At 37.7% G+C, this 12,456-nt stretch overlaps 1 protein-coding gene across 2 annotated transcripts; it reads left to right on the top strand.

The window, feature by feature from the left end:
- Nucleotides 1–2,447: 2,447 nt before the first annotated feature.
- LOC127426103 (ubiquitin thioesterase OTU1) lies at nt 2,448–12,362 on the top strand. 2 transcript variants are annotated; one of them, XM_051672628.1, is made up of 3 exons: nt 2,448–2,533; nt 4,752–4,976; nt 7,814–12,362. In XM_051672628.1, exons 2-3 carry the CDS (start codon nt 4,769–4,771, stop codon nt 8,509–8,511), a joined length of 906 nt encoding a protein of 301 aa, XP_051528588.1. In that variant the 5' UTR covers nt 2,448–2,533; nt 4,752–4,768; the 3' UTR covers nt 8,512–12,362. The 2 variants fall into 2 exon arrangements, with proteins under 2 accessions (XP_051528588.1, XP_051528587.1); XM_051672627.1 differs by lacking the exon at nt 2,448–2,533 and having other exon boundaries at nt 2,548–4,976.
- The last annotated feature ends 94 nt before the right edge of the window (nt 12,363–12,456 follow it).

Below are 12,456 nucleotides of genomic sequence, written 5' to 3'. Positions count from 1 at the left end.
GCAGGAAAGCTCCCTTCTTCATGGAAGCATGGAACAATAGTACCAGTAGGCAAACCTGGAAAGGACAAATCCATTCCAATTAATTATAGGCCAATTGCATTAAATTCTAATTTATGTAAACTGATGGAAAAAATGATTATACATAGACTAAACTATATATTGGAAATAAAAGGACTTATATCACCATGCCAGAGTGGATTTAGGGCGGGTCGGAATACAATGGATGCTGTTTTAAGCCTAGAAGCTGATATCAGGCAAGCTCAAGCAAATAAAGGAGTATTGGTAGCAGTTTTATTCGATATTGAGAAAGCATATGATATGCTTTGCAATTAGGGACTTCTTATAAAACTTAAATGTATGGGAATTGGAGGAAATTTGTACAACTGGATTATGAATTTCCTTCTTGAAAGAACAATACAAGTTAGGGTAGGAGTTGAGTATTCTAAGACATACAAGATAGATAATGGAACTCCTCAAGGAAGAGTATGCAGCCCAGTATTTTTTAATATTATGATAAATGATATTTTTAGTAATTTTAAAGGTGACATAGGAAGGGTATTATTTGCAGATGACGGGGCAATATGGAAAAGAGGACATAATATTACATGTGTATCACAAAGATTACAAAAAGCAGTAGATGAAGTGGAGGTATGGGCAAATAATTGGAGCTTCAGATTATCATGGCTAAAACTCAAGTTATATGTTTTACAAAAAGGAAAAATGTACCAGAGGTTAAGTTGAAGTTATACAAACAAGAGCTGGAGCAAGTCTCAGTAGTTAAATATCTCGGTGCATAGATGGAACCTAGACTGACATTCGCAATGCATGCTAAAAAACTAATCAATAAATGTAAAACAGGAATAAATATTTTACAATGTTTATCTGGGGATGAATGGGGAGCTTGTAGATTATCATTGAAAAGATAATATTGTACATTAATCAGATCAAGTTTGGATTATGTAAGTATAATTTTCGGATTTGCATCTGAAACCTTACTCAAAAAGATTGAAGCAATACAGAAGCAAGCTTTAAGAATATGCTGTGGTGCGTTCAGAACATCTCCCATTGCAGCCATGCAGGTAGAAGTTGGGGAATCTCCTTTATACCTTTGTAGGTATAAACTAAGAATGAATTATTGGGTTAATATAAAAGGTCATAAAGAGAGTCATCCAGTAAAGGGAGTGATAGAGGAATGCTGGGAAAATGGAAACAGAAACATTAAAAGCTTTGGATGGATTGCTAACAGAGAAGCACAAGCAGTTGGTATTGCAGACTGTGATGTTAGCTCAACTGTGATATTATCCAGTATTCCACCGTGGATATTTCCAATGCCAATAATAGACTTTCAAATACAAAAATTAGGAATGAGAAAGATACCCCTAAGAACATTATTGTACAGCAATATTTAGATCAGACTTATTCATTGTGGTTACATATATATACTGATGGTTCTAAAGATCCTGTCTCTGGAAGAACAGCTGCTGCAGTATTTATTCCTAAGTTTCAAACCAGTATTAAGAAAATAATAATTGATCATGTATCTGTGTATGCAGCAGAATTCATTGCCATGATGGTAGCACTCCAGTGGGTAGAGGATGTAAAACCAAGACTAGTAGTAATATGTTCTGACTCTCATGCAGCAATCTCAAGCCTTGCTAGTGGAGTAAAATCATCAAGGCAAGACATTATTTATGAGATTCTTGCAAGCTTGTAGACTTGTTAAGAATAAGTAGTGTAAGCTTAATAACGTTTTTGTGGGTTCCTGCTCATGTGGGAGTGGAGGCTAATGAAGTGGTTGATAAGCTAGCTAAGCAAGCTCTAAAGCACACAGAGAAGTGACTCTTAGCAAAAGAGTGGTTAAAGGGAAAATTAAAGAATTCATAAACAACGAATGGCAAGAAGTATGGAACTGTGATAGCAAGGGCAGACATATGTATAATATTCAGCAGCAAGTAGGAAATGGAAGAAGTGTTTTTAGGAATAGGAAAGAAGATACAATTATTACTCGCATCCGAATAGGGCATACTAGACTAAACCATTCTATGTTTAAAATAGGAAAACATGAAACAGGTCAATGTAATTATTGTGATCAGGCAGAAACAATAGAGCATGCTTTAATCAAATGTAACAAATATGGAAAAGAAAGGTTAAAACTCATTAAGGAAGTAAGAAACATGGGCACTGAATCATTTAACATGCAAAGCCTTTTGAAAGAACATGCAGAACAATGTAAAATATATAGTGCTATTTTAAAATATATTAAAGAAATAGGATTAGATGGAAGAATTGTGTTTTTTTTTTTTTTTTTTTTTTGAAGCTGCTTAATAGTGCTCCACACTCCAGTCCAGTTGGTGGCGGTAATGCACCGGAAGTTGGTTTGCCAACCGCCATTAAACATCATTAGAAGAAGAAAAACAACCGTAATTCACACTTTCCTTCCATTCTGTATAATGTTCATGACGTAGTGCACAATATGTGTGACGTAATGCGCATGTTTCTATTCGGTCAGTTGTTGTTTCAGAGGCGATCACTGGTGAGTGACTTAGCTTTGGCGAAACTGCAGATTACCCGCGGTTTTTCATTCAGTTAGACCGTATTTCACTTTTGTTTATATATATATATATATATATATATATATATATATTAGAAGATGTTTTTATAGTGAAATAAAGTTTGTAAGGATTTATGGGATTTAAATATCTACCAGTTGGGTTTGATAACGTTAGCTGCTGCTATTAGTTAGCCAAGCTTAGATTGTAGTCAACATCATTGACATTTAACTTCTTAAATTCTATCAACTATTGCTTGAGGGAGCAAAAACAGCGTTACAAAGCTTTATGAATGATAAAAGGAAAATATTGTTTTTGTTGGTTGATTTAGAGCTTTTATTTTGCCCATCAATACAACATAGTTCAACTGTAATATCAGTCCTGTATATTTACTGATATTGGCTTATATTTCTAATGGCTTAATATTTTTTCATACAATTTCTGTATATATTTATAGACTGTAAAACCTTCAGCTTTGTTGTATGTGGAAAATCATCCTAGACCATTGTATTTGGGCATTGAATTTGTTCTGACAAAAGCTGCCTTTGCTTTACAAAGCTTAACTTTTCCCAGTGAATAGGAATGAACCAATAAATTGGGTTAAAAAAAGTGCATTTTGTCAGTTTGACTCACTATTATTCCCTAGCTTGCATTTAATAATATTCATGCTTTCTTAGGGTGTTTTCACACTTGGGTCCTCTTTAAAAGAACCAAACTCAACCAAAAAGTAAACCGAGTGAAAAAAAGTACCCAGTTCTCTTTGCATTCATACTATGTGTGACCTTGAAAGTGGGCTCAGATCTCTTTTTTGTCCACTTGACCCGTTACAGGGTCTCAGTCCATTTTGCATTCACACTGTGTTGTTTTTGTAAAATTTATGATAATAATAATTATTATTATGGCTATATTAAAGGTTAAGAGTGCAATTAGCTCTACATATCAACTTATGATATTATTAAACATGTTTAATACCCTTAAAATGGGGGCCTGGGTAGCTCAACGAGTATTGACGCTGACTACCACCCCTGGAGTCGCAAGTTCGAATCTGAGTGAATCCAACCAGGTTTCCTAAGCAACGAAATTGGCCCGGTTGCTAGGGAGGGTAGAGTCACATGGGGTAATCTCCTCGTGGTTGTTATAATGTGGTTCTCGCTCACGGTGGGGTGCGTGGTGAGTTGTGCGTGGATGCCGCGGAGAATAGCGTGAAGCCTCCATGCGCGCTACGTCTCCGCGGTTACGCACTCAACAAGCCACGTGATAAGATTCGCGGATTGAAGTTCTCAGACATGGACGCAACTGAGATTCGTCCTCCGCCACCCGGATTGAGAAGAGTCACTACGCCACCACGAGGATTTAGAACGCATCGGGAATTGGGCATTCCAAATTGGGGAGGAAAAATTCATTTTATACCCTTAAAATGAATAATTCATTTTAGTACAGGTGTCTTTGTTCAATAAAATATATTTTATTGATATTCTGCATCAAAAAAGAACTGTATTACATAGTGTAAATATATAACATCTTGTTTTTTATAAATTAAGAGGGAAAAGCAATGCATTAAACTGAATGAATTGTATTTTTTGTAATAATACTGTATTTAGAGGCAAAATTCAAGAAATTCAATCATGGATTATGGTAGATTAGTTGTATTACCAACAAAAAAATAATGATTGATCATGGTTTTATCTATTGACAGCATCGGGCAACATCCATTCATTGAATACAATAGTAATATATTAGTATCGTGATCTCTAACTGTAACGCACCATTCTAATGCAGTCCGGTTAAACAGTCTAAATAGTTTTCATCAGCAACTTCTCTGCGCATCATCATTACTGGTGTAGGGTTACCTCTCAGGGTCAAACATGTTTGGCATTACGCTAAAGAGAAAATCAAGTTAGCCCGGAGCACTTTGTGTTCACCATGCACCGAACTGCAGGCTGCAAGTGAACCATACTCAGACCACCTCCCGAGATGGTCTCGGTTTGGTTCACTTTAAAGGGGTCTGAGATCGCTTGGATTGTTCACATATGGGCCAAAAATCCCGCGAACCGCACTCAGACCCCTGAAACGGATCAAGTGTGAAAACGCCCTTAGATTACATTTAATACGTAGGCCAAGCCAATCTAAATAGATATTTTCAGTTTCATGTTATCATTGTCTGTATGGTCAAATTAATTTCTTGTCTGTAACTGTGTTCAGAACTGAACAGGTAGAGGATGCTGCGTCTACGTTGCAAGGCCAAGAATGGGACCCATCTAATGCAGGGCCTTACACACCAGTCTTGTGTTCAGGAGCTAAAAGACAAGATCGAGGAGTTGACAGGAATACCATGTGATGTACAGAAGATCATGGTGGGCTATCCCCCATCCAGCCTGGATCTATGTGATGGCGAAGCCCACCTTAAAGACTATCCCATCAAATCAGGTTTGATTTTCAGGTTTGATCAGTGCCTGATAGGCAGATTAAAAAAGAGGTGGTCATTCCAGCTAATGTCATTTCCAAAATCTACAGACAGCCTTGTCAATAGCGTCATTATTTTATTTTGACACAGAGATAGGTTGGTCTGTTACTAAAATCAGTTGACTTCAGCACCCCTTGTTGCATTATATGCCAATGGTGTCAGTCCATATATGTGAAAAAGCACCTTTTTGTGTTGTTTTTTCAAATTTGCAGTGCCTATAACTCCAGAAGTATTAAATATATCTTAATATCCTTTCTGATTGTGGTTCAAAATAAACTTTCCTTTGGTACCTTCATTTTTAAGACCCTTTATGGTTAAATCCCAGAGAAATGTGGCTCCATGTGTAAATTGTAAAATGTTACAAATTTTCAATGGTCTGGTTTGCGAAAATTTCTTTAATCATTTCTTTAACCAAAATCAGGCATAACATTTGAGCTGGGGATTTCTCGTTGAGTTGACACTGAATGACCATATGTATTATTTGCTATCATTAAATTACGTTATATATACAGTGCCTATAGAAAATCATCATACCCCTTTGGAATAGTCCTTTTCTTTGTCTTACAGCCTGACATCAAAACCCTTTTTTGCAGCTTTACTTACAAATTGTGCCTTACAACATTCAAGTACCAAAAAAAAGGCAACAGTTCCAAAAATGTATAAAAGATGAAAAACTAGAATAACAGTGTTTGAAAAGTGATCATACCCTTGGATTTAATACTTCATAGAGCTACCTTTTGCTTTAATGACAGCCTTTAGTCTGTTTGGATATGTCTGTACTGGCTTTGCGCACCTAGATTGGGGAATATTTGCCCATTCTTCCTTGCAGATTTGTTTGAATTCAGTCAAATTGCAGGGTGAGCGGCGATAGACTGCTCTCTTCAAGTCCATCCACAGGTTTTCTATTGGATTTAGGTAGGGGCTCTAACTTGGCCACTCAAGGACTTTGACCTTCCTATCCTTAAGCCACTGCATTGTTTTTTTTGACTGTGTGTTTAGGGTCATTTTCATGTTGAGAATTGAACCACCTGCCCATCTTCATTTGTCAAGTAGAGGGGCCACAGATTTTCCTTAGAAATTGGGTGTACGGGGCCTGGATAGCTCAGCGAGTATTGACGCTGACTACCACCCCTGGAGTCATGAGTTCCAATCCAGGGTGTGCCAAGTGACTCCAGCCAGGTCTCCTAAGCAACCAAACTGGCCCGGTTGCTAGGGAGGGTAGAGTCACATGGCGTAACCTCCTTGTGGTCACGATTAATTGGTTCTTGCTCTCAATGGGGTGTGTGGTAAATTGTGCGTGGATCGCAGAGTGTAGCATGAGTCTCCACATGTTGTGAGCCTCTGCGGTGTCATGCTCAGCGAGCCTCGTGATAAAATGCACAGATTGACTGTCTGAGAAGTGGAGGCAATGGAGACTTGTCCTCCGCCACCCGGATTGAAGTGAGTAACCGCACCACCACGAGGACCTAGTAAGTAGTGGGAATTGGGCATTCCAAAATTGGGGAGAAAAGGGGATAAAAAAAAGAAAAAAAAGAAATTGGGTGTACATGGCAGCATCCATTTTCCCTTCAATCCTGACTAATTGCCTAGTCTCCACTGAAGTGAAACTCCCCCACAATATAATGTTGCCATTATCATGCTTCATAGTAGGTATGGTATGTTCTGGGTGGTGTGCTGTGTTTGGTTTTCTCCAAATATAGCATTTGTTGTTCAGTCCAAAAGGTAGAATTTGTTCTCATCTGACCATAAAACCTTTAGCCACATGGCATAAGAATCCAAGTGTTTTTTGTTTTTCCACAAAGTGCAAACGAGACTTGGTGTTGGACCTTTTTTTTTTTTTTTTTTTAGAAGAGGCTTCTTTCTTGCTACCCTGCCATGCTTCATGTAAAGCTTGGGAGATTGTTGTCACATGCACAGACCGATCAATCTCAGCCATAAGGGCTTGTAAATCCTTAAAAGTTGCCTTTGGCCTCTTAATAGCTTCCCTGATCAATATCCTGGCACGCTCATCCAGTTTGGAGGACTGCTCGATCTAGGCAAGGTTTTGTTGGTGCCATGCGCTTTCCACTTCTTAATAATGCTCTGAACGGTACTCCGAGGCATAGTTAAAGCCTTTGTAATATTTTTGTACCCTTCTCCTAACCTGTGCCTTTCCACAATTTTATCCCGGAGCCCTTTTGAAAGCCCCTTTCCAAACGTGAATTCTTGAATTCTTTACCATGCACTACTAATAATGGAATCCTCATGGAACAGCCGTTTTTATTCTGAAGTATTCACAACCACTACGATTGATGTCAGGTGGGGGCCAATTAGCCAGATATGTGTTCTGAAAGGTGATTGGTTGCACCTGAGCAAGTTTGTAATGGTTACTCTTAGGGGGCTGATCACTTATATAAACCAGGTATTTCACTAATTAATTTTTATTAATTGATCAGATTTTTTTACATATTATTTTCACTTTGATGTTGAAGGTTATAATGTGTAAATACAGCTGGAAAAGGTTATATTGAATTTATTTAAATTTCCATGGTATAATGTGACAAATGAAAAGGGTTTTTACAAGTTATGATGACTTTTCATAGGCACTGTTTTGGCATTATATTGGTCATTGGCCACCCTGCTCTCTAGACATGGGTATTGGCATCAGCCATTTAAAAAAAAAACATCTCAGTTGACCACTATTTGAAATGGAAAAATTCTTTGTTTATAAAGCCATTCAAATGCATTTAATTATGGACAATGTATTCTAATGGTCATTGATATTTTTTTTTGTGTATACTGTTGGCTTCCTTCTTGATAGGTGATACACTGATTGTAGAAGAGGAAAAGAACAAACCCAAACCCCAAACACAATCTGCTGTGACCAAAGGGCCCAGTCTCGACCTGGGCCCTGTCGTAGAACGCCGCGTTGTCCCCGCCGACAACTCTTGTCTGTTTACAAGTGTGAACTATGTGATGGAAGGGGGTTTATATGACCCAGCCTCCGCCCCTGAAATGCGAGGGCTTATTGCGCAAATTGTAGCCAGTGACCCCACTGCCTATTCAGAGGCGGTACTGGGCAAGACCAACGAGGACTACTGTGGCTGGATCCGTCGCGATGACACCTGGGGGGGTGCCATCGAGGTCTCTATACTCTCAAAGTTCTACCAGTGCGAGATTTGTGTCGTTGACACTCAAACTGTACGCGTTGACCGATTCGGCGAGGATGCGGGTTATACCAAACGGGTGCTGCTTATTTACGACGGCATCCATTACGACCCACTCCAAAAGGTGGTGCCTAATTCAGACGTTCCACCTCAGACTGTGTTCTCCACCACGGATGACATCATTCTGGCCCAGGCGCTAGAATTAGCGGATGAGGCACGGAGGAAACGGCAGTACACGGATGTAAACCGTTTTGCGCTGCGCTGCATGGTGTGCCAGACTGGCCTCGTGGGGCAGAAGGAAGCAAGGGAGCACGCCAAGGAGACTGGACACACCAATTTTGGGGAGGTGTAAAACTGTTCGCTTTGTTGTTGAAATCACCCCCAAATTTACTGCGCCACTGCCACGCCACTTGACATGGTACCCGCTCTGCTGCCTGTTCCGGCTCGGTACAGTCCTCTACCTCACATTGTATAGCAACTTCAGGAGACTTATCGTGGAGAGTTCCCCAAGAATTCAGTATTATTTGAAGTAGTGTTTTTGAATCTGTTGCCTGACATGACAACGAAGCCTTGGTTCAAACCAAATTTTAAAGGGATTCTCCACTGATTTAAAAAATCCTGTTTGTTATATAAATAAATGTATTATTTCATGTTAAAGGAATTGTTCTCAGAAAAATGAAAATGCTGTGGCATAATAATTGTTCATTTTCAACAAACAAATCATAGTCATTAATCTTTTCACAAATGAACTTAAAAATGTTTCAGAATGTGGCAAGAATGCTCCATTATCTCTAAGTTAATCATGGCATTGTTGTATGTTATTAAGGTCATATCGCACAGCTTATGAATAATGTGATGGCACTACGTAAAGTCTTATTTTCACTGGCTTCATTGTACCTGTTACTTGAAAATCACATAGATCAAATTTAAGCTAAGATGAGATGTGTCTGTTTCTGAATTCTTGATGCGGTTTTACACACATTCACTGTGCTAGTTAGGTTTCCAAAAGCATGGATTTTACATTGATGTGGATAACAATGGTGCTGACAGAATAATCTCAATTAACTGCTTAGTGAATTTTTTCTTTGAAGGGCACTTAATGCAAAAGTGTTCATTCTCTCTCAAGTGGCTATGGAATACTGTAAGGAAGAGTGATTGTAGTGCATTTTAAATGGAGAAATGTGTCATATTTGACTTTTTCCTGCTCTGTGTGCAAAGGCACAATTAGAGGGGCGATATCTGAGTTTTAGGAACACATTTAGTGTGGCAAGGTATTATAGTGTATTAGTGTGTGGATGAACTTTAGAGAGACCTTGCAATGTCTGAGGATATACATGTGACTTGTGTATTTTCAGTCAGGTACTGTCCTCATGGTTGTTTACTAGTTTCCAGAATTTTTATTTTTATTTTTTAGAAATGGTGTCATGGTAAGGCCAAAGGACTTTGTTTTAATTTTTGCAGTGATTTATTATTATTTTTTAAATCACTGTAATAAGTGTTTTTATCACACTAAGGTATCTTTGAGTGAGAAACTGCATGCACAGCACTCACTGTTACAAAATCACTGGTTATACTGGGTTAATAATAAATAAACTTGAATTGATATACAGTATATACTTGTGTGGTTGCCAAGTGTACATAGAAGTGTTTGGCCCAATTCATAACTCATTAGTGGTGCTGCTTAGGCAAGCATCACTAAGTATAATTGCTCAAACTTACGGTTATGGATTTGAACAAACCCCTAACCATGTTGGTGCATAACTCTAGAATTTTTTGTTATGTACATGAATAATACCTCAAATGATGTGGCTTGTTGAGAGTAGAGGTGGACCGATAGTGTATTTTGCCAATACCGATAACTAAGGTGTTGAAAAATACCTGTAACCAATTAATCGGCCAATAGTTTTTTTTAAATCGATTTATAGAATGATTTATACCAAAAAATGCTAAGATTTCTCTTACTATGACGGGGCACAGAAACGAGTCCTAAATAAATAAAATCCCAGATGTAGTTTATTATTCAACCAAAATCCCAATAATAATCTAAAATAATTTAGATTTGTTGCATAATGTGGAAAACACCCGGGATTTATATTTTGAAATGGCAGAGGCTTGGCTCTCTTGCAATGCTCTATATTTAAGTGTTAACTAAATTATGCATTTTAAAGGTTATATATTCACCAGATGAAGGTGTATATTTTGTGTATATACTTCACCAGATGAAGTTTAATGAGGAATAAGGTTTATTATTATTCACAAGATATGAAGTTCAAGACAAGGTGTACTGATGTGGCACATTTCCATATAGTCACATTTTTCATTCCATGTCCTTGCTTCAATTTAGATTGATTATCTAATCAAAATAACACAATATGCATTGAAGTGAGGATAAAAATATGGATGAATATTGTCAATGATGAAAGATTGAGGAACATGGAGGAATAATAAAAAAAGGAAACTATCGGAATATATTTTTGCCGATAACTGATAGTTCCAAATAGCAACTATCGGGACCAATTAATCGGAGGAACCGATATATCGGTCTACCTCTAGTTGAGAGGTGTGTTATTACTTTACTAAGTGCTCAGGCTTAAAGTTGCACTCACTAATTTTACATTTTAGATTATTTTAAGTTCACGTTGTGTTGGAATTACTGTAATTACAAGATTCTACTCTGAACTCTTCACGTCCTCTGACTGTGAAATTATTTGTTACTGTGGCATTGCCAAAACTGATACATTTCGCAAATCTAACAAAAATACAAGTAAACCTTTAACTGTCAAAGCTACTGCCATTTTTGTTCTTTTTACATGACGTCACAACGGTCAAGTCAGAGATTTCATAGAATGCTGAGTTTACAATTTACAAGTTGTAATCTTGTAATTATGGTAATTCCAACATGACGTGAATGCACTAGTACGCTGACATCTATGGGAATGGATGCAGCATCATTTAAATGCAATAGTTTTCAGTTACCAGTGCCATTACTGATATGACTAGTCTTCATCTCATGTGAGTGTAAATTATTTTATACATATGTTTAAGAATTGTTATTCATTTCTTTTGGAGTTCAACATTTTTTAATGTGAGAATCATTACTGACTGCACCTTTAAATCAGACAATTTTTGCCTGGCAGAAGTATTTTCTAATTGGTACAGTTGTGCTCAAAAGTTTGCATACCCTGGCAGAAATTGTGAAATTTTGGCATTGATTTTGAAAATATGACTGATCATGCAAAAGGTCAGGTAGACCAAGAACGATTTCAGAAGAACTGCCAGAAGAATTGTTCATGATACAAAGAAAAACCCACAGGTAACCTCAGGAGAAATACAGAAAAAAAAAAAAAAAAAAAAAAAAAGATGCTCTGGAAAAAGACGGTGTGGTTGTTTCAATGAGCACAATACTTGTTGTCCCCTCTCCAAACATAGCGCTTATAGTTGTGACCATAAAGCTCTATTTTGGTCTCATCACTCCAAATTACAGTGTGCCAGATGCTGTGAGGCGTGTCAAGGTGTTGTCGGGCATATTGTAACTGGGCTTTTTTGTGGCATTGGCTTCTTTCTGGCAACTCGATCATGCAGCTCATTTTTGTTCAAGTATCGTCATATTGCGCTCCTTGAAACAACCACACTGTCTTTTTCCAGAGCAGCCTGTATTTCTCCTGGCTGAAATCTTTCTTGGTCTACCTGACCTTGGCTTGGTATCAAGAGATCCCTGAATTTTCCACTTCTTAATAAGTGATTGAACAGTACTGACTGGCATTTTCAAGGCTTTGGATATCTTTTTATATCCTTTTCCATCTTTATAAAGTTCCATTACCTTGTTACGCAGGTCTTTTGACAGTTCTTTTCTGCTCCCCATGGCTCAGTATCTAGCCTGCTCAGTGCATCCACGTGAGAGCTAACAAACTCATTGACTGTTTATACACAGACACTAATTGCAATTTAAAAAGCCACAGGTGTGAGAAATTAACCTTTAATTGCCATTTAAACCTGTGTGTGTCACCTTGTGTGTCTGTAACAAGGCCAAACATTCAAGGGTATGTAAACTTTTGATCAGGGCCATTTGGGTGATTTCTGTTATCATTATGATTTAAAAAGGAGCCAAACAACAATGTGATAATAAATGGCTTCCTATGATCCCTATCCTTAAATAAAAGACAGTTTTTTTTTTTTTTTTTTTGCGTGATCAGTCATATTTTCTAAATCAATGCAAACATTTCACAATTTCTGCCAGGATATGCAAACTTTTGAGCACAACTGTATGTCTGGTCATTTCTGGGATTCGGTAATATTT

This window comes from Myxocyprinus asiaticus, chromosome 35, assembly GCF_019703515.2.
Source record: "Myxocyprinus asiaticus isolate MX2 ecotype Aquarium Trade chromosome 35, UBuf_Myxa_2, whole genome shotgun sequence".
In the NCBI taxonomy this organism is placed as follows: Eukaryota; Metazoa; Chordata; class Actinopteri; order Cypriniformes; family Catostomidae; genus Myxocyprinus; species Myxocyprinus asiaticus.
This window is presented reverse-complemented; position numbering and strand designations above follow the sequence as displayed.

Bases quoted from the DNA above. Each gene is read 5' to 3' on its own strand.
- LOC127426103 (XM_051672628.1), top strand. From the start codon at position 4,769: ATGCTGCGTCTACGTTGCAAGGCCAAGAATGGGACCCATCTAATGCAG. The intron at 4,977-7,813 runs GTTTGATTTTCA...CCTTCTTGATAG, and splicing joins AGACTATCCCATCAAATCAG to GTGATACACTGATTGTAGAA.